The sequence below is a fragment of the Budorcas taxicolor genome, chromosome 5 (genome assembly GCF_023091745.1).
Source record: "Budorcas taxicolor isolate Tak-1 chromosome 5, Takin1.1, whole genome shotgun sequence".
Taxonomy (NCBI): Eukaryota; Metazoa; Chordata; class Mammalia; order Artiodactyla; family Bovidae; genus Budorcas; species Budorcas taxicolor.
Window position 1 is genome coordinate 2806063 of NC_068914.1, and position 19106 is coordinate 2825168.

The following is a 19106-nucleotide window of genomic DNA, read 5'->3' on the forward strand; positions in this document are numbered from 1 at the left end:
CTTGGCACACATCATCTTATTGACTCTTCAGTCAACTCGATAATTTACGTATTTTCTCTCCACTTTTAAAGTGAAGACAGAAGGTTTGCAGAGGGAGCTTCCCCAGACACCAAGGAGAAGAGCCTGGATTCAAGCCCACGTCTCTGTCCTCCCCATTAGCCACACAACCTTGAGCAAGTTGCTTAACGTCTCGGGGAGTCACTTCCCTACCTATTACCTCCTTCGCTGGCATAAGGATCAGAAGAGAAAATACACATAACATGCTTAGAATAGTTCCAGGCATATGATGGCTGCTCAGGAAATACTCAGAGAAGGCAATGGCACCCCACTCCAGTACTCTTGCCTGGAAAATCCCATGGGCGGAGGAGCCTGGTAGGCTGCAGTCCATGGGGTCGCACAGAGTCGGACACGACTGAGCGACTTCACTTTCACTTTTCACTTTCCTGCATTGGAAAAGGAAATGGCAACCCACTCCAGTGTTCTTGCCTGGAGAATCCCAGGGACAGGGGAGCCTGGTGGGCTGCCGTCGATGGGGTCGCACAGAGTCGGACACGACTGAAGGGACTCAGCAGCAGCAGGAAATACTAGCTGTCGCCTTTCTGAAACCCTCCAGAGCCCACAGGTGCAACTGGGGGAAAGCATCCTTTCTCCCTCTCTCTGGCCGCAGGGCTGGCTTGGCCTTTCCCATCATTCAGTCTCAGCTCACACCTGTCACCTCCTCAGGCAGGTCCTTCTCCACACATGGCCACTGAGTCACCTCAAGCCATTTTCCTGCCTTCTTTCCTTATAGGACTTCCTCAGCATTGACAGGTATTTCACTTATTTGCCTATTCTTTTCTGTCCTTCCTCCCCCACCCCCTCACACAGAATATTAACACCTTCCAGGCGATCCGCCCCAGGACACATAACTGAATCCCCAGTGCCTAAAAAGGGCCTGCATACAGTAGGTGCATAATAGCCACATTTGTTTTTCTGACCTCCCTGAGGATCCCTGGCCCCGGGCGTGAAGGCTCTATCTGCCGCTGAGCACCTCCCCTCCAGCAGAGAACCAGCCTCCACTGCCAAGGAGAACCGGCGCCTTCCCCGCTGTGCCCCCTTCACCCCAGGCCGGTTGGGACCCTCCTCTCGGCTTCCTTGGTTCAGACTCGCTCCTCTCATGGTCTCATCACACCTTGTGGGAACTGCCCTTTATGTTTGTCAGGTTCTCATCTCAAACAAGTGAAGCATCTGAGAACATGAGCATTGCCAAGGCCACCAAGTCCCATGAGCTCAGAGTCGATGGGCTGGGCCTGGGGATGCTTTAAATGCCCCGCTGGTGATCTGTCTGCAGACCACCGCACAGGAGGCGAGTGCCTGAGGCAGCTCTCCTGGGCCTGCCCCTGGTCTGGCTTGAGGTGCGGGCCCCATCTGCGTGGTTTAGAGGAAGGAGGGCCCTGAGGAAGAGGGGCTCTGGAGCACGGGTGGGCACCGTGCTGGCTCACAAAGGCCTCCTCAGAGTGGGTGATTCACCACGCACCTCTGGGTGAGGAGGGCCATGCCCTTCAGGGGGTTCCGACCACATCCCCTCCCCAAGTCACCCTGAGGTTCCCAGTGGAGGCTCCCAAAGTGCATCAGTTGCCAGGGGGCCTGCCCTCCGGGGTTTCCTGAAATCTGTGTCCCTCCTCTAAAGGAGTGGATGAGAAAGCATGGCTCACCCTGCTGTGGGGTCTGGAGGGCAGGAAAGAGAAGGAGCCACCAAGGTGCCCGTGGGCACCCCGGCAGCCTGTGCCGGGAGAGGCAGCGCGTCTGGGTCCTGCTCGCAGGTTAACCCACTGGTGGGACTTGGAGGAAAGTGGAGCAGAGAAAGGGCTTGCCTGCGGCGTTCAGCAGGGCAGTGCCAGGCCTGGCTGTCAGCAAGGGCTCCTGCTCCCGAGCCGCCGTCTTGCTGCAGACTGGGGCCTTGGGGACCCTTGGCAGGAGGCCCTGGGTAGAACTGTGGGTGGTCTGCACCCTGGGGCAATGTACTTCCTTGGCTCCCACCTCCTCGTCAAGTGACACCACCCAGTGGAGGCCTCACTCTAATCTGCCCACCGTACTGGTCTGGGGTGGGCCTGTGGGGGGTGGGTCGCTTAGCAAAGATACTGATGTCATGACCCACAAGCTGTCCAGCCCCGGAGCCTTGCTGCACTCACCAAACTCCAGGGCGTTGCAATTGGTCAGGAACTCAGGCAGGTAGAAGAACTCCGGGGTCAGCTCTCTGACATCACTCATGTTCTCTCTGGAGGCCGATTCCCATGCGCTCTTCACACTGTGGAACATTCTATCTGCCACATCGAAGCTTCCACCCTAAGCAGAAAAGGGGTGACATGATCAACTGTGTGGTGATAACTGGGGGTGCACAGGCTTCACTAGAGTGGGCCTTCTTCATCCACTCTGTCCCCCAGACACGGGTTCTGCCATTAGACCCTTTCATTCACTCCCCAACACACGTGCACACATCAGGCCACACACGTGGGCAATTGTTTCTTCAGGCATCTAATCGCTTTGACGGTTCGCTGGAACCCTGCACCAGAGCTTCCACGCAGGATGCATGGTCCACTGTGATTAAGGGAGCAATGTTTCCCCAGTTTAGAAACCGGAGTTCAGATCAGAGACAGGAAAACCACAGTCACTCATCTGACCACTTGACACACTCACTGAGGGTCAGCTCTGAGTCAAAGTACAAGGGGTGGGTCAGACAGTCTACGTGCGGGAAAGTTTCCTGGAGAAGTCAGCCCCTGCTGAGACGGCAAGCCTGGTGCTGGAGAAAACGGTGATGTTCTGAGCTGAGGGCAGGCCTGGAAAGCAGGTCAGGTAGGGCCCTGGTGACATGTAACATAGCGGCCTTGACGAGAGGGGACTGATCTGAGGATGGAGTGCTCATGAGGGTCACATATGGTGCTTCATGAGGATCAACCTTGTTCCAAGGCCCACTGCCACAGATGGGTCCATGCAGTCCTGAGGTCGGCAGCTGAGCCAAGCTCGAATTCCTTCCTTGGATTCTCTGTGCCTCTCATTTGAATTGTCATATCTCTTCAGTCGACACTACCCTTATTCATCATGTGATCTTGGGCATTGGGAGGAGGCAGAGAGGTCCCAGTTGGAGGACTGAAGATGCTGTGGGCAGAGGGGCTTCAAAAGAGAGTTTTTGAAGCTGGGATTTGGGTCTGTTGGCTTAAGTTTAGGGATGCCCAAGGGACACCTCCTCTCTGGGATTCAGTAATTCAATTGTCCCCATTGTAATGGGGCCTTTTTTGTTCAGCCAGAACTAGCCTTTCTTTTGCCAGCCTCTGCAGAGGGCACATGTGGCCGGAAGAACAAAGGGATAGAACTCAAACTGCCAGTGCCCTCCTTTGCTCCATCAGCTCCCTTCTCTCTTCAGGGACCGAGGTTTCCCACCATCAGTGGCAGACGAAGTGTAAAGAATATGCTAGCATTCTCTGCACAGGGTCAGGGACACCAAGAAACCCAGTTACCCCCGGGGTTTCAGCCAAACACAGTATTTGGGCAGCTGAAAGATATGGCTTTTCTCCAAGATCATTTTGTTCTTGGTTTTAACCAATTAGGCAAGGGCTTCCCGGGTGGCTCACTGGTAAAGAACCTGCCTGCCAATGCAGGAGGTGCGGGTTCGATCCCGGGGTCAGGAAGATCCCCTGGAGAAGAAAATGGCAAGCCACTTCAGTATTCTTGCCTAGGAAATTCCATGACCAGAGGAGCCTGGCAGGCTGCAGTCCACGGGGTCACAAAAGAGTCGGACAGGCTGTTTAGTGACTAAACAATGGCAAAATTAGGGGATGAAGCCCACTCTCATATTCAAACTGAAATGGAAACAAAATGGTGGAGGGGGTGTTTCTAAATAAATCTGCTCCTAACAAGTGGCTCATTGAAATGTATTAAGAGCTTTGTGTATTTAATCTGCAGCCCGAGCCTCACATCGGAGGGAGGCTGATGCTGCCTCGTCGTCCACTTCCCTTTTGCAGCTTTTATGAGTGCCGATGGTAATCTCCTGAGAAACAATATGATTCGGTAATAAAAAGATTACCTGTATTAAATAAAAATAATATATACATGGGGAATATTGTTAGTGCTACAAATCTGGTTAAAGATATTACCACAAAGAAAAATGTTATTTTTTTCACAGCTGTCTAATGCATTTTAGCAAAAGTAATATCTTTAAAACTTAAGCCTGTATTATTTATAAAGGAAGCAATAACTGATTTTCCTATTTCCTATATTAATAAATGTATTTGCATACATTTGTTTCAAAATTAATGGGTTTGCTCACTTTTGCAATACAAAAGAAACTCCGAATCCCCTGGAAGGAAAAGTGGAGCTGCTTTGCAACTCATATTAGTTACAAAGTCTGTGGGTTGACACAGACTCTGGTGGCTGCCAGCAAGGAGTCCCATCAGAGCTTGAGTCTCAGGAAGGGAAGGAAGGAGATAACGAAGAGAAGGCAGGAGGAGGAAAGGCGAGAAGAAGCAAGGCAGAGAAGCAGAGTCAGGGTTTACAGAGCGCCCCCATAAGGAAAGTTCAAAACAAAATCAAGCAACAACCAAATTTGGTCTAGAGAGTCGATGGAAACAGGGTGGTCAGAGAGAATTTCTGGGCCCAGATCTGCTCCTAAATCTAGCCTGCAGATATTTTTGAATATCAAGATTAGTGAATCCTCCAAGTATCCAAACAGACCAAAAAAAAAATTAATAGCAAGGTTACTCTTATCAACAGAGGAGCTACTTATTGGCAGAAGATTTCCCAGGTGACATTACAGCCAAAAGACAAGGCAGCTAAGTCCGTAGGTTTCTGAGGCAGAAGCTTACAGTCTATGCCCAGCCAACATCACTCATATGTAAAGACCCTAGAAGAATATTCCCAAAATTGAAGGGGTCAGGAATAACACAATCCTAAGTATCTGTGTCAATTAAAATACTTTAAGAGGTGCTCAATTTTACTAAGAGGTGAATCAAAATTGAAAGCAAGTGACGCAGGAAGAAGTGACTGGCAAGGCCACTTTGACCTGTTGCTGAATATTTGACAGGAGTTAAAATCAGAGTAAAGTTCATGATTACAGTGCATTGGTTAAAACTGCAAACACCTTGAAAGGAGTTTTTGTATTGAAGGAGCTATTCCTTTTGTATGAGGACACAGAATCTATGTGCACCTGCGTCCCTGGATGGGCATTTCAATGGTAATAATAATGACACCTTTATTATGGACACAACTCCATGAGGGGCTGGCATTCACGGAGCCCCCAGGTGAGAGGTCTGTGTCCAGTGCTGCCCAGAGGCCCTGGCTCTCTCTGCAGTTGGCATATGTCTTACACAAAACCAGTCGCCTCGCCTCAGGTGGTTCAGAAAACTCTTCCCCACTGCTGGTAACAGCTGACTTCACATGGGCTGTGACTTAATTAACACAGCACTTGATTTCGGTTTCTTATTAAATGCAGCAGCGGCAGCGGAGGCGGCACTGTGCCCTTGCTGGGGCGCTGCCTGCCTTGCTCTGCCCTGCCCGGGCTGGATCCCAGCTCAGGCCTGAGAGCAATTGGGACTCTTGCCAGGGTGGAAATGGGGGCCTGGGCTGTGGCCCCAGACTGGCATGGCCTCCTGGTTGTTCAATTGTCTGAAGGCTCACAGACACTGGGTCCCTGTAGGCAAGATTCCCAAGACCACAGCATCCAAGGAGGCAAGCTCAGCAGACAGCAGTCTCACACCCCAAGGAGTGGGGATAAGCACAGCACCAGCGGAAGCCGGAGTCACACGGCTTGTGTGTGCACCCACCCAGGCCACACTGCTCATGTGCGGCATTTTCTGGATTATAAGAGGCTATCGTTGGGGAAACAGTGGAAACAGTGGCTGACTTTATTTTGGGGGGCTCGAAAATCACTGCAGATGGTGACTGCAGCCATGAAGTTAAAAGACGCTTACTCCTTGGAAGGAAAGTTATGACCAACCTAGACAGCATATTAAAAAGCAGAGACATTACTTTGTCAACAAAGGTCTGTCTAGTCAAGGCTATGATTTTTCCAGTAGTCGTGTACAGATGTGAGAGTTGGACTATAAAGAAAGCTGAGTGCCGAAGAATTGATGCTTTTGAACTGTGGTGTTGGAGAAGACTCTTGAGAGTCCCCTGGACTGCAAGGAGATCCAACCAGTCCATCCTAATGGAGATCAGTCCTGAGTGTTCATTGGAAGAACTGATGTTGAAGCTGAAACTCCGATACTTTGTCCACCTGATGTGAGGAGCTGACTCATTTGAAAAGACCCTGATGCTGGGAAAGATTGAGGACAGGAGCAGAAGGGGATGACAGAGGATGAGCTTGTTGGATGGCATCACTGACTCAATGGAGATGAGTTTGAGTAGACTCCAGGAGTTGGTGATGGACAGGGAGGCTTGGCGTGCTGTGGTCCATGGGGTCATGAAGAGTCGGACATGACTGAGTGACTGAACTGAACTGAGCTGATAACTGTAATAACAGGTTTGAGGCAGAAAAACAAACACAGCAACAGAAGAGGCAGACATCAATTCTAAGACCAGCCTAATAAAGTTTAATAGGCTGATAGATAGAGTGCCTGATGAACTATGGACTGAGGTTTGTGACATTGTACAGGAGACAGGGATCAAGACCATCCCCGTGGAAAAGAAATGCAAAAAAGCAAAATGGCTGTCTGGGGAGGCCTTACAAATAGCTGTGAAAAGAAGAGAAGTGAAAAGCAAAGAAGAAAAGGAAAGATAAAAGCATCTGAATGCAGAGTTCCAGAGAATAGCAAGAAGAGATAAGAAAGCCTTCCTCAGCGATCAATACAACGAAATAGAGGAAAACAACAGAATGGGAAAGACTAGAGATCTCTCCAAGAAAATTAGAGATACCAAGGGAACATTTCATGCGAAGATGGGCTCGATAAAGGAAAGAAATGGTATGGACCTAACAGAAGCAGAAGATATTAAGAAGAGGTAGCAAGAATACACAGAAGGACTATACAAAAAAGATCTTCACGACCAAGATAATCACGATGGTGTGATCACTCACGTAGAGCCAAACATCCTGGAATGAGAAGTCAAGTGGGCCTTAGAAAGCATCACTACGAACAAAGCTACTGGAGGTGATGGAATTCCAGTTGAGCTGTTTCAAATCCTGAAAGATGATGCTGTGAAAGTGCTGCACTCAATATGCCAGCAAATTTGGAAAACTCAGCAGTGGCCACAGGACTGGAAAAGGTCAGTTTTCATTCCAATCCCAAAGAAAGGCAATGCCAAAGAATGCTCAAACTACTGCACAATTCTAAATGCTCAAAATTCTCCAAGCCAGGCTTCAGCAATTTGTGAACCATGGACTTCCAGATGTTCAAGCTGGTTTTAAAAAAGGCAGAGGAGCCAGAGATCAAATTGCCAACATCCGCTGGATCATGGAAAAAGCAAGAGAGTTCCAGAAAAACATCTATTTCTGCTTTATTGACTATGCCAAAGCCTTTGACTATGTGGATCACAATAAACTGTGGGAAATTCTGAAAGAGATGGGAATACCAGACCACCTGACCTGCCTCTTGAGAAATCTATATGCAGGTCAGGAATCAACAGTTAGAACTGGACATGGAACAATAGACTGGTTCCAAATAGGAAAAGGAGTACGTCAAGGCTGTATATTGTCACCCTACTTATTTAACTTACATGCAGAGTACATCATGAGAAATGCTGGACTGGAAGAAACACAAGCTGGAATCAAAACTGCTGGGGAAATATCAATAATCTCAGATATGCAGATGACACCACCCTTATGGCAGAAAGTGAAGAGGAATTAAAAAGCCTCTTGATGAAAGTGAAAGAGGAGAGTGAAAAATTTGGCTTAAAGCTCAACATTCAGAAAATGAAGATCATGGCATCCGGTCCCATCACTTCATGGGAAATAGATGGGGAAACAGTGGAAACAGTGTCAGACTTTATTTTTTTGGGCTCCAAAATCACTGCAGATGGTGACTGCAGCCATGAAATTAAAAGACACTTACTCCTTGGAAGAAAAGTTATGACCAACCTAGATAGCATATTGAAAAGAAGAGACATTACTTTGCCAACAAAGGTCCGTCTAGTCAAGGCTATGGTTTTTCCTGTGGTCATGTATGGATGTGAGAGTTGGACTGTGAAGAAAGCTGAGCGCCAAAGAATTGATTCTTTTGAACTGTGGTGTTGGAGAAGACTCTTGAGAGTCCCTTGGACTGCAAGGAGATCCAACCAGTCCATTCTGAAGGAGATCAGCCCTGGGATTTCTTTGGAAGGAATGATGCTAAAGCTGAAACTCCAGTACTTTGGCCACCTCATGAGAAGAGTTGACTCATTGGAAAAGACTCTGATGCTGGGAGGGATTGGGGGCAGGAGGAGAAGGGGACGACAGAGGATGAGATGGCTGGATGGCATCATGGACTCAATGGACGTGGGTCTGAGTGAACTCAGGGAGTTGGTGATGGACAGGGAGGCCTGGCGTGCTACGATTCATGGGGTTTCGAAGAGTCGGACACGACGGAGTGACTGAACTGAACTGAATAAGATTTAACTGTGAAAAGCATAAAGCAAACCTTATTCCTAGGAATCAGAATAATGCCACACTGCCATTCTTAAGCTGTCCACACCCCTCTGCACAGTGCCCAGTGGGCAGGCTACAGCCCAAAGAACGCTGCACCTGTGTTCCATCAGACCACAGGGGGAGTGCACAGGCACCCGCTCTCCACACCAAAGCCCTCCTGGTCCAGTCACGGACCCAGCACGTCACTGTGGCTCAGTCACGTGATAGCTCAGAGGCAGACTTTGCTTCATCCAGAGCAAGAGCATGCACTTTCTTCTGCTGACTCTTGCATGTGCTCCTGCTCTGGAGATGCTGGACGTACTCACGTCCCTGCTCTCCAGATGAGTGAGAACAGCTTTGCTGCCTGGATTCTGCACCTTTCCACCTTTCTTCCGCTTTTCCACTCTGGGATCCGTGCTGGGGATGGGGGCTGGAAGTCTTGGGCTGCTGAGAATGTAGGGAGGCTCCTTTCTTTGTCACCATACAGAGGTGAAGCAAAAGTCTTTTGAGAAGAAACGAGTCTACCCCTAGGAGGCAGAGTGGAATGGAGGGAGAAGCCTGACTCCAGGAAGATACCAGATCATTCTTATGGAGGTCTGCACAGGCCCCAGGGCTCGCAGATGGGAGCCATGCACGTTCCCCCCAGATGTAGCCGTTGAATTCATTCCCTAGAGACTACAGCTTCTTTTTTATGATAAGGGAAAAGCAGAGTCAGTCGGTTCTTTGGCTGGTTCCAAGGCTTGGACTAGTAGTGACCCACTAGAAGTGGCAGTTCAAGGTCGGAAGGAGAAACCAATTCAGAAGCATCATGGAGATGTCAACTTGGATGAGCCAATGTGTCCCAGAAAGAGTTGAACCCAGAAAAACCAGGAGTCACATCAGATGTCAGCACTGGAGTCAAAAGAACTCAGGCTAATATGACTGCGTTGGTGCCATGTAAAAGCAAATGAAATTGCCTTTGACCATCTCACACAGGTTTAGACCATCTCAAGCCAGTTTGGGCTGGTCGCCATTGGACCAAACTAGCTAGAATCAGCTCAGACCCGTGTGATTAGCTTCAAAGCGACTTTAACCCAGTCGGTTGGCAGCACAGCCGTTTCATCTGGCTCACACCATGTGGAATGCTTTGACACAGTCCAGACTGTCTTGAATTAGCTTAAACCAGAGAGGGGCAGCTTGCACCAGTTCAGGCTGGCTCAGATGAGATCTGGTGGACGGCAGGGGGAAGACAGGAACAAGGGCGATTGACCCCCTTCATGGCATCAGCCCTGAGCGAGGGGCTTTGCCCGCATTTCCTCCTTTAGTCTCATGGCTCAGTGAGATGTGCAAATTAACCCTCATTTCCAGAGTAAAATGATATGCAGAAATAAAATAAAATAACTGGGATGTAAATCTCACAGTTCGATGTTTCTAGTTCAGTCTGCCTCGTCTCTCTGTGAGAAGACCCTTTACAACAGGTAGAGATGGGGCTGTACTGGTGAGACAGAAGGGGCGAGGGGAAACTTCTGAAGCACCCAGAGCTCCCAGGGTGGAAAGCCATCATGGGAGGCAGCGCCGTCATGGTAGGCGGGCTCGTCACTCCACGTGGGTTGATGCTGAACAGCTGGATGGGATTCCTGGCATGGGGAACAGCTCAGGGCCATTTGTCCTCCAAACCAAACTTACTTAAAGTGCTTGTTGCCTGAGAAAGACTCAGGGGAAGCACGCTTGTTATTTTTGAGTTAATTTCCAGGGAGGGGGGTTATATAATGTCTAGACAATCCATGCCTTCAAGGAGAGAGAGGACTGCGCCAAGAAACAAGACAGGAGGGGTCTGCTGCCAGTTGGAGAGAGAGCCTTGACATTGCCTATTTGTACCTACCCAGGGCCCGGATGATTGCTTTAGGTCTGACTCAGAGCGGCCTTTTGTCTTGGGGTCAAGGTCATCTGAGTAACTGTAAGGAGTGAACTTGCTGGTGAAGTCAGACTGAAACACACACTTCCTGGGACACTCGTGCTTTTCCTTTTGTGAAGCTTGGCTGTCAGAGTGAGTCCCTGAAAGTTCAGCAGCCTCTTACCCTTCGTGGCCACGTCTTCCTATTCTGTAGGACCCTTAAAGGCCTCGATCAAGAGTCCCTAAGCTTGGATGCTGTGCTGTGTTCTCTTTGGAGTCGGCTGAGCCAGCTATCTGCAACTGGGATACCCATGGCTCTCCCCAGTCAAACCTTGTGCCCCTGGATAACCTTAATTCAAGATCCTGGTGGTAGCATTAGAGGGAGAGAGAGAAAAGCATCCCAGCCTCCCATGAGGCACTTTATCCCAGCTGTTCCATGTGTCTTGACACTAGCATCCACTCAGGGTCATACTGGCCTGCTTCTAGCCTGTATTGGACTGCCAGGTAAAATATAGGATGTCCAGCTAAATTTAAATCTCAGATAAACAGCAAATAATTTTTTAGTAAAACCACTGTTTATCTGAAATTCAAATCTACCTGGGCATCGTGCATTTTTATTTGTGAAATCTGGCAACCTTAAGCTGGCATGATGTTCTGTTAATTTATGGGTAGGCAAATTGGTGAGTTTCCTTCTCCAGTTTAGCTGTTCATTTCAGTATTAAAAGTAATTTGTTTGTCTTTTTTAAGCCTTCAGACTTGTACTTAGCATAGTTTTATGCATTCTGACATCACAAGTGATATTATTTTCATTTTTCCTTCTTTGTGTTTATTTTTCTAGCCTGTGACCACCTACCTTACCTGCAAGGAGGTCTTCAAGCTTCCTGTGTCTCCTTTCCCACTAAGACCTGTTTATGTTGAATATGTTCCCCCCATATCTCATTCCTTATTTTTCAGTTTTTTTGGTGAGACTGTTGGATAGACATGGCGGTGCATCCGTGAAGAGTAGCTTGCCTCAGCTGGATGGTCCAGGGTCCTGGAAGCAGTGGCAAGTGCGGATCACGGGCTCAAGGCTGGATTTCTAGCAGGGGGGTCCAAGCTGGGACCCTATTTCTAGCTGCCTCGTCCAAGCCTAGCTCTTAGCCTGCAAGAGCTAGCTCTGTGTGTGTGCACACGTGTGTGTGCATGGGTGTGCACGTGTGGGCGCATGTGTGTGCATGTGTGTGCATACACACATGTATGTGCATGTGTGTGCATATGCACATGTGTGTGCATGGGTGTGTGCGTGTGTGAGCGTGCACGTGTGTGTGTTTGTGTGTGTGCATGTGTGTGCGTGTGTGTGTGTGTAGGGGGTCAGGGACGCTCACCTGCAGAGAGCAGAAGGCCTGGGTGAAGGGTGGCATCCGGACCAGGAAGGAGGCGACAATGATGGCCGAGGAATAGTGAGTGCAGTAATGGCACTGGGCAGCCATGTCTCCTGCAATGAAAGCACAGGCCTGGGTCGCATCCCCGCCCGTGGCCTGCCCGCCCCTCCCATCTCCCCCCAGAGCTTGAGTAGCAGTGGCACTGGGCGGCCGTGTCTCCTGCGATGAAAGCACAGGCCTGGGTCGCATCCCCGCCCGTGGCCTGCCTGCCCCTCCCGTCTCCCCCCAGAGCTTGAGTATCAGTCCTGCACATTGCGCGGGTCCTAGCAAGTGGGCAGGGGCCTTCAGGGCAGTGTGGGATGCAGAAGAGCTCCTCAGCCTGCAGAGAACCTGCTTACCAAAGGCAGGGCTTCGGGGCTGAGTGAACCTTTGGAAACGTGCTGCCTCCGGTACACGTATTCATTTACGGCTCACGGGTAGATGTTCCTTATTTTGGCAGTTTCATGTTTTAGTTCCAAGTGTTTGAGAAAACCAGTATAGCTGGCATCAAACATATGACCGAAAATGTTCTCTTTAAAATACATCCATTGATGTTGAAAAGGTGAACAGATCGAAAGACAAACAGAAAGGCTCTGAGAGCGCAGCTGGCGTGTGAAGGCGGCAGAGACTGTGAAGGGAGCGCGGGGAAGATGCGTCTGGGAACCGGGTCCTAGGCCAGATGGATGCAGGCTCTGCAGCTCAGAGGCTGTGACCTTGAGTGAGTTGCCTGACGTCTGAGTTCCAGCTTCCTTCTCTTTACAATGGGCCATTGTGTGTGCTAATGCAGGCTGGCCCGCCCTGGCACAGAAAGCGCTGAGCGGATGTCGTTTCCCTGCGCCCGGGATGGAGGTGTCTTAGCACTTAGCACCGCAGCGCTCACTCCTGATTCCCTGTTGGAATCACCTGGAGTGCACGCCATCACAGGCTTATTTAAATCATGATTTCCAGGGCTGGGACCCGGACATTAACATTTCTAACGAGCTTCTCAGGTGATTCTCACAGGCAACCAGGGTGCAGACTGCTGGGTTTGGGAGTTCTTTGCTGCTGCTGCTGCTGCTAAGTCGCTTCAGTCGTGTCCGACTCTGTGCGACCCCAGAGACGGCAGCCCACCAGGCTCCGCCGTCCCCGGGATTCTCCAGGCAAGAACACTGGAGTGGGGTGCCATTTCCTTCTCCAATGCATGAAAGTGAAAAGTGAAAGTGAAGTCGCTTAGTCGTGTCCGACCCTCAGTGACCCCATGGACTTGCAGCCTTCTAGGCTCCTCCGTCCATGGGATTTTCCAGGCAAGAGTACTGGAGTGGAGTGCCATTGCCTTCTCCAGGGAGTTCTCTATCCAAATGCAATTGTCTGTAGGCTGGATGACACCTAAATCATTATCAACTCTCACTTCAAAGCATTCAGATAAAGAGCATTGCAGAAAAAAATCAAGCTGGGATCTACTCACCTTCAGTCTTCTCAACCTCTTTAAACCTCTGGATGAATTTCAGCTTCCTTTCCTTGGTCTGAGCTCCCATGGGCTTAGAAAGATCACGGAAAGTCTTGGGATTCATCAGGTTCAATGTCTAGAAAGTAAATGTGCAACTGGAGTTAACTCCCCTGGACCCTCTTGTGCCCCCGCGAGCCTGCAGGAGCCACGGTCTTTAGTTTTATGGTTCTCTTTATTGGTTTATTGTCGTTCGGTCTGACCCCCCTCCTCTGGTGATTAGCAGGCCTGGTAGGGTTTTATGGCCCCACAGCCAGTGATCCACTAAGACTTAATAGGGGAGAGATGGAAAATGAGAGGAGGGGAAGATTGATTTCACACTGAACTCTTCCAAGTTGACCCAGATCAGAACATTGCCACCAGTTACCCAAGAGACTTTCAAAAGAATTCCTGTTGTCAATGGATACCTGGCTTCTGCCCTCGCTGAGCAGTTTGCGGTTCAGGGTTCTTGCTTAGAACTCAGACTGATTTTGTAGGCAGTCAGAAGGTGTCCGTCTGGGGAGGAAATGAGAGCAATGGCCTCGTGTTTTGGGAGGCACCTCCCTTTGGGGGTGGTGAAAGCAGTCTTGGCGCCCCTTCCCCTGCCCTTGGAATACACAACAGTGGCACCGTGAAGAGTTTTCAGGGCTGGGAGTCCTCTGGGTTTGCGTATCTTTATAGAAGGAGGCATTTCTTTACATGCCTCTTCCTTTCCACTAGTAGTGAATCATCAGTTTTCCTGGGGAGGCAGGGCCTGCCACCATGGCTGGTGAGAAAAGGGGGCGGGAGTGAAGCGCCTGAGACCCCTTGAGTGACAGCACCATGGAAACCCCCTCGGCTACAGCTGATGCTGCCAGGGCAGAGTGGGGCTTCCCCATTGCCACATCTCCAAATTCTCTGAAAGGTATTGGAATACCAGCTTTTGAGAAGAAATCTCCCACTTTTTAAACACTGATAAGAAATTAAATTTTCATGCAGGATATGGGCTAAACAAAATGGGCTGGGGACCCACCCATTTGTGATCTGTGAGCTGAAGCTAGGATTGGCAAGTTTCCTTTCTGAAACACCTTAGTCCCAGATGGTTGCGCAATGAGAAGCAATGTATGGGTTGTGAGAAAAGGCTTGCTGTGTCGTGTCTCACGGGATGGGAGCTCACAAAAGACTGAGGCCCTTTCCCAAATTCTGGGGGTGAGCTGTCTAAACAGCTCGAGGCAGCACTGGGCAGGGCTTATCTGTACTGGTCATTTACACACACAGCCCCACACGTCTCCTTGTGGCCGGAGCCCAGGCAGTCAGGACGCTGCTCCGTAGCCTGGCTGTCCCCCAGCGGCATCACCTTGGCTGAGCTTGTCACTTTTCTGCTCCTCCCTCCTCTGCTTGCTGAGGTCCAGGGACAAAGGGCAAAAGAGCAACGAGCCAGTCTTCCCATCAGCCTCCATTAGGGCTACATGTCTCGGTCCAGATCCAGGGTGATATCATCACCTCCACATACCGTCATCTCAGTTACTGAAGTCAGGTTACAGGGGAGGAGTCTGTTCTCACTGGATCTCTGTGTCTCTCTCTCTCTCCCCCTCCCTCCCTCTCCCTCTCTACATGTTGGTTCCAGGAACACATTGTACGGCCCTCTTCACTTGACGGACCAGTGTTGGCCCTTGGCAATATCTCAGCGGATGGCCATCTCTTGCCTCCACCGTAGCCGTGAGCCAGGAAACCCTCTGGGGCACATGTCAGATACTGTCCTAGTCATGCGGGGCTGGGACAGGAACCCAGACACCCAGACTCCAAAGGCCAGGTGAGGGCCAAGCCTGGAGCAGCCCTCAGGCCCAGGTGGACTGAGCCCATTGCAGAGGTTCTGCATGACCTCAGGTGCTCTGGACATCAGGGTCAAAGAGTCACAGGACACCTGCATACCACCCACGAGAACACGTACCTGGGAGGTGTAGTCGGCCAGGACCCAGGGGAACACTGGATACTGCATGTAGTCATTGTAGGTCCTCCCAGCCAGGGTGTTGAGGTGCATGAGGTACTCGAAGTTGCTGATGTCTCTTTTCTGCCAGAAGAGACAAGGTTGGGATAAGCCCAACACTGCTGGTTTCCTCCTGAGAGCCACAAGGGTCTAACTCCTAGACCTAAGCATGGGGCCCGAGCTGCGCAGGTGGGAAGGCATGTAGCCGTGCCACTCCCAGTGAACCTTCCACCTGGAGCCGGGCGACTCCGCTCCCAGTGAACCTTCCACCTGGAGCCGGGCAACTCCGCTCCCAGTGAGCCTTGCGGCTGGGCTGGGGCGACTCGGGGTGGCGACGCTAATTCCAAGATGTGCTGAAGCAAATACAGTCAGGAAGCGAAGTTGACTCGGGAAAAAACATAGCTCCGAGGTCCAAGCCAAGGCTAAAGCATTCTATTGTGTTAACTGTTGGGTGATACTCAAAAATTGATTTAAATAATAGCACAAATACCAGACCTTCTTACTGCTGACTGCTTTATGATTGAAAATATAAGCTGGGGTTTCTTTGCAGTTACCAGGAAAGAGGCCCTCACCAACAGGCTCCATGATCTGCTTTCTTAGGAACCTGAACTTTCCTCTGACTCTGCCAGTTAGGATACTCCGTATTCTTAGGGCCCTCTGTTTCAAGATGTACGGGCGTGAATGGAGTCAGGGGCTATATTTGGGAAAAATTCAAGGCCACTTGGCCAATGAGCAGCCGGTAGAGACCACGCCTCTGATGGGACCTGCTTGCTGTGGTCGGTCTTTCCTTTCCTTGGCCTGCTCCTTGGGAAAGGATTTTGGACATGAGTGACCGAGATTTACTTTCCTGTTGCCTGGGCTCTGTATGGCTATCTTTCTTGGGGTCCTTTCCTTCCACTGAGAACCCAAGGCAGAGTGTCAGTTCATCCAGGCTGTGAGCCACACATGACCTTCCAGGAAGTGAAGTGAATGCTGTGCCTTCCTGAGTTGTGTGTTCATTTATACATACGTGTACACCTCCATGGATGGAGCGTGTGTGTGCACACAGGGCTTAGGTACGTGTACATACATGCTCACACTAACTCCCCAGCCCTGACTCAAGAATCGCCTTTCATCACTGAGATCTTTTCAGGGAAATACTTGAGACATTTTAACAAATTAATAAAACAAGATCCCCCCGATTCACCAGAATGCTTTCTCTCTTCATCCCTGGGGCCTAAGCTATTTGCTGATTTGCTTTCCTGAGGGTTTCCTTGAACCCACAGTGTTCTGAGGGGTCACTGTACCTGCCACTTCTGCAGCATGGTCCTGTCAGAGCTGGGGTACCTCCTGTGGGAAAGAAAATGAGGGTGGTGACCAAATGTCTCAGGCACAAATGGAGGGAGGGGTGGAACTTCCTGGGGCTTTGTGGGGTTGGGGCATCCAGAATGGCCATCAGCTTCCCAGAGCAGCAAGGTTATTTCCCAAGCTCTTCTTGCTCCCACACTGCCTTATTGAAGGCTGGGTTCTTGCCATCCCCCTTGCTATTATATGATTTCAGAATATACTGCTGCCGGAAGCATGTCCCAGGGCCATGCAGGAGAAGGTCTGGAGTCTCACACTTTACACTGGATTTCCCGTAACCACAGCTTGGCCTTTGCCCATGTGAACAAAATACATGTGACTACAGTACATTATTTGTGAATATAATATACCGACACGTGGATGTATGGCTAAAAAGTGCAGACGATACAGAAAGTCATGAGGTATAAAACAATAGTCTGCAAACTACTGTTCCCACACAAGAAATATCTAGTTAATTTCCAAAAGAGTTTTAGCCATATGGCAGTCTATTTGCTCACACAATTTAAAAGGAATTGTTCTTGGTATGTGGGATCATCTTATCCACACGGGTCTCCATCCTGCTCCTAGAGGTGCCCACATTGTCCTGTGGCCACAGTAGCTGGGCAGCCTGGCACAGAGGGAGGGGACCTGGTGGGAGCTTCCCCTGTGCTGGGCTTGGTCCTCATGAATGATGTTTGTGTGATCACCTTTGGACATCAATCTCTGTGATTTATGAGACTTGAATCTTGTAATGATTTCATGACTTGAATCTCTGAATGTATCCATGAGATACATTTTTGGCAACAGTACTGCTAGGCTAAAAACTATGAGAATTATCAAGTGTGCTACATATTGCCAAACTGTCCTCTTAGGAAGTTGTACCGATTTATATGACCACGTATATAATTAAGGAACACAAATCAAACCAAAGAAACACCATCTTAAGCCATGTGGTAGGGAAGAGTTGTCAAAGCGTGTCGCATGCAGGGTTGGGGAGGGCCTAGGGAAGGAACCTCTCCATGTGACACGCTGCTTCTGCTCAGCAAGAATGTATAAACCCCAGTTCCTTGGCCTCTGAGGTTCTGTGGTTCCTTTTCCAGCTCTATTTCTTTTCTCCTCTGTTTCCCTGAGATGCCCCTTCTGCTCCCCAAACCAGGTTTTCGTTCCGGATGTTCCTCCAAGCCAAATCAAGATCTGCCACTCTCCAGCCATGACCTCTGCCTCAGTGCTGTTCAGGTACCCAGGGACTCTGCTTCTGCGTGCATCCCACAGGGACGCTCAGCCCACAGGGGCTGGACCTTGATTGGATAAGGCCTGGTGCCCGAGTGCCCCAGCAGGCCAGCACCTCTTCACCTTTGTATCACAGCAATGCTGTGGTGTCTGTCCAGGCTCCCCACCCTTCCTCATTCAGTATCTTCCTTGGCAGATTTTCTACAAACAGAAAGCAACTCCCTTGCTGGGATTCACCTCTTGCCCCCAGTAGAGAAATCATCATTTCAGTCCATTTTATTCAGGCGCACAGTAACAGCAGCAAACAGACAAAACGTAGTCACATTTATTGCATTAGCTTGCAAAGGCTCAAGTGGAGACAAGCTTTTCTACCCGGTCTATAAACCGGAAGCCCCCAGTTTCAGAAAGCTTTGAAGGCTACAAATGAGAACAGAGCCCAGGCTGGAGACAGCGAAGGTCTCGACCTTGGAAAGAATGTGTTCTGAGCCTTTCTGAGGATGTGGGGCTGAGCCCCAAGGGTGTGGAGTTAGTACAGCAAAGCCTGCTGAACGTGGTACTTTTAGAAATCTGACAGTGGACGAGGAATAGGGGAGCAAAAGTCCAGGAAAAGAGAGGGCCTCTGTTTTTCCTTTTCCAGAAAAAGTTCTAGAATTTTGCCTGTGGTCTTTTGTGACACTGCCATCATGTGGAATGGCATGCAGAAGATAAAGGCAGTTTACCATCCAACTGCTCATTTCACCAGCTATGAGCTCCAAGGAAGATCCATCATTTCATTACCACCATTACCAGTAGTGCCCAGAAACTCACCTAACCAAAGGTGAGTTCTCTCTGAAAGATTTCTTTTTTTCAAAAAATTATGTTCATCTGAAGGCAATTATAGAACTTTTGGAATGGTCTGTGTGAATTTTATGAATATCTCATCATTAAAGTACTTCTTTCAGAATTGATACTATCCCATAATTATAGCATAAGCTGCAGATTAAACAAGATGCCAGAGATCACTCTTGGCTTTCTAAAGCTCATCTAAGGTGGGAGGGAGCCCACATGGGAAAAAGCATCTTTGGAGTCACTAGAACCCGGGTTCAAATTCTGCCCCACCACTTGCTTGCTCTGAATTGCTGTTACCTCACCCTTCAAACATGGCTGACCCAGAAGTGCTGGGGGGCAGGTGCGGCCATGGGTCTGGGACGGGCTAGCACAGGTGTGTGCAGGGCTCCCTCGGCGGGCATAGCTCTCATGGGTGTGGACGCTACCCTAGAGCGGGACTGATTCTTTTTACTCTG

General features: G+C 49.8%; 1 protein-coding gene across 1 annotated transcript in view; it reads right to left on the reverse strand.

The window, feature by feature from the left end:
* WDFY4 (WDFY family member 4) overlaps window positions 1–19106 on the reverse strand; it is a 232750-nt gene that overhangs the window by 20692 nt on the left and 192952 nt on the right. The window contains exons 47-51 of the mRNA XM_052640371.1: window positions 16557–16599; window positions 15235–15354; window positions 13287–13404; window positions 11807–11916; window positions 2172–2325 (exon numbers count right to left, since the gene is read on the reverse strand). Of these exons, the coding sequence (XP_052496331.1) occupies window positions 2172–2325; window positions 11807–11916; window positions 13287–13404; window positions 15235–15354; window positions 16557–16599 (545 nt within the window). The remainder of the gene's footprint in view (window positions 1–2171; window positions 2326–11806; window positions 11917–13286; window positions 13405–15234; window positions 15355–16556; window positions 16600–19106) is intronic.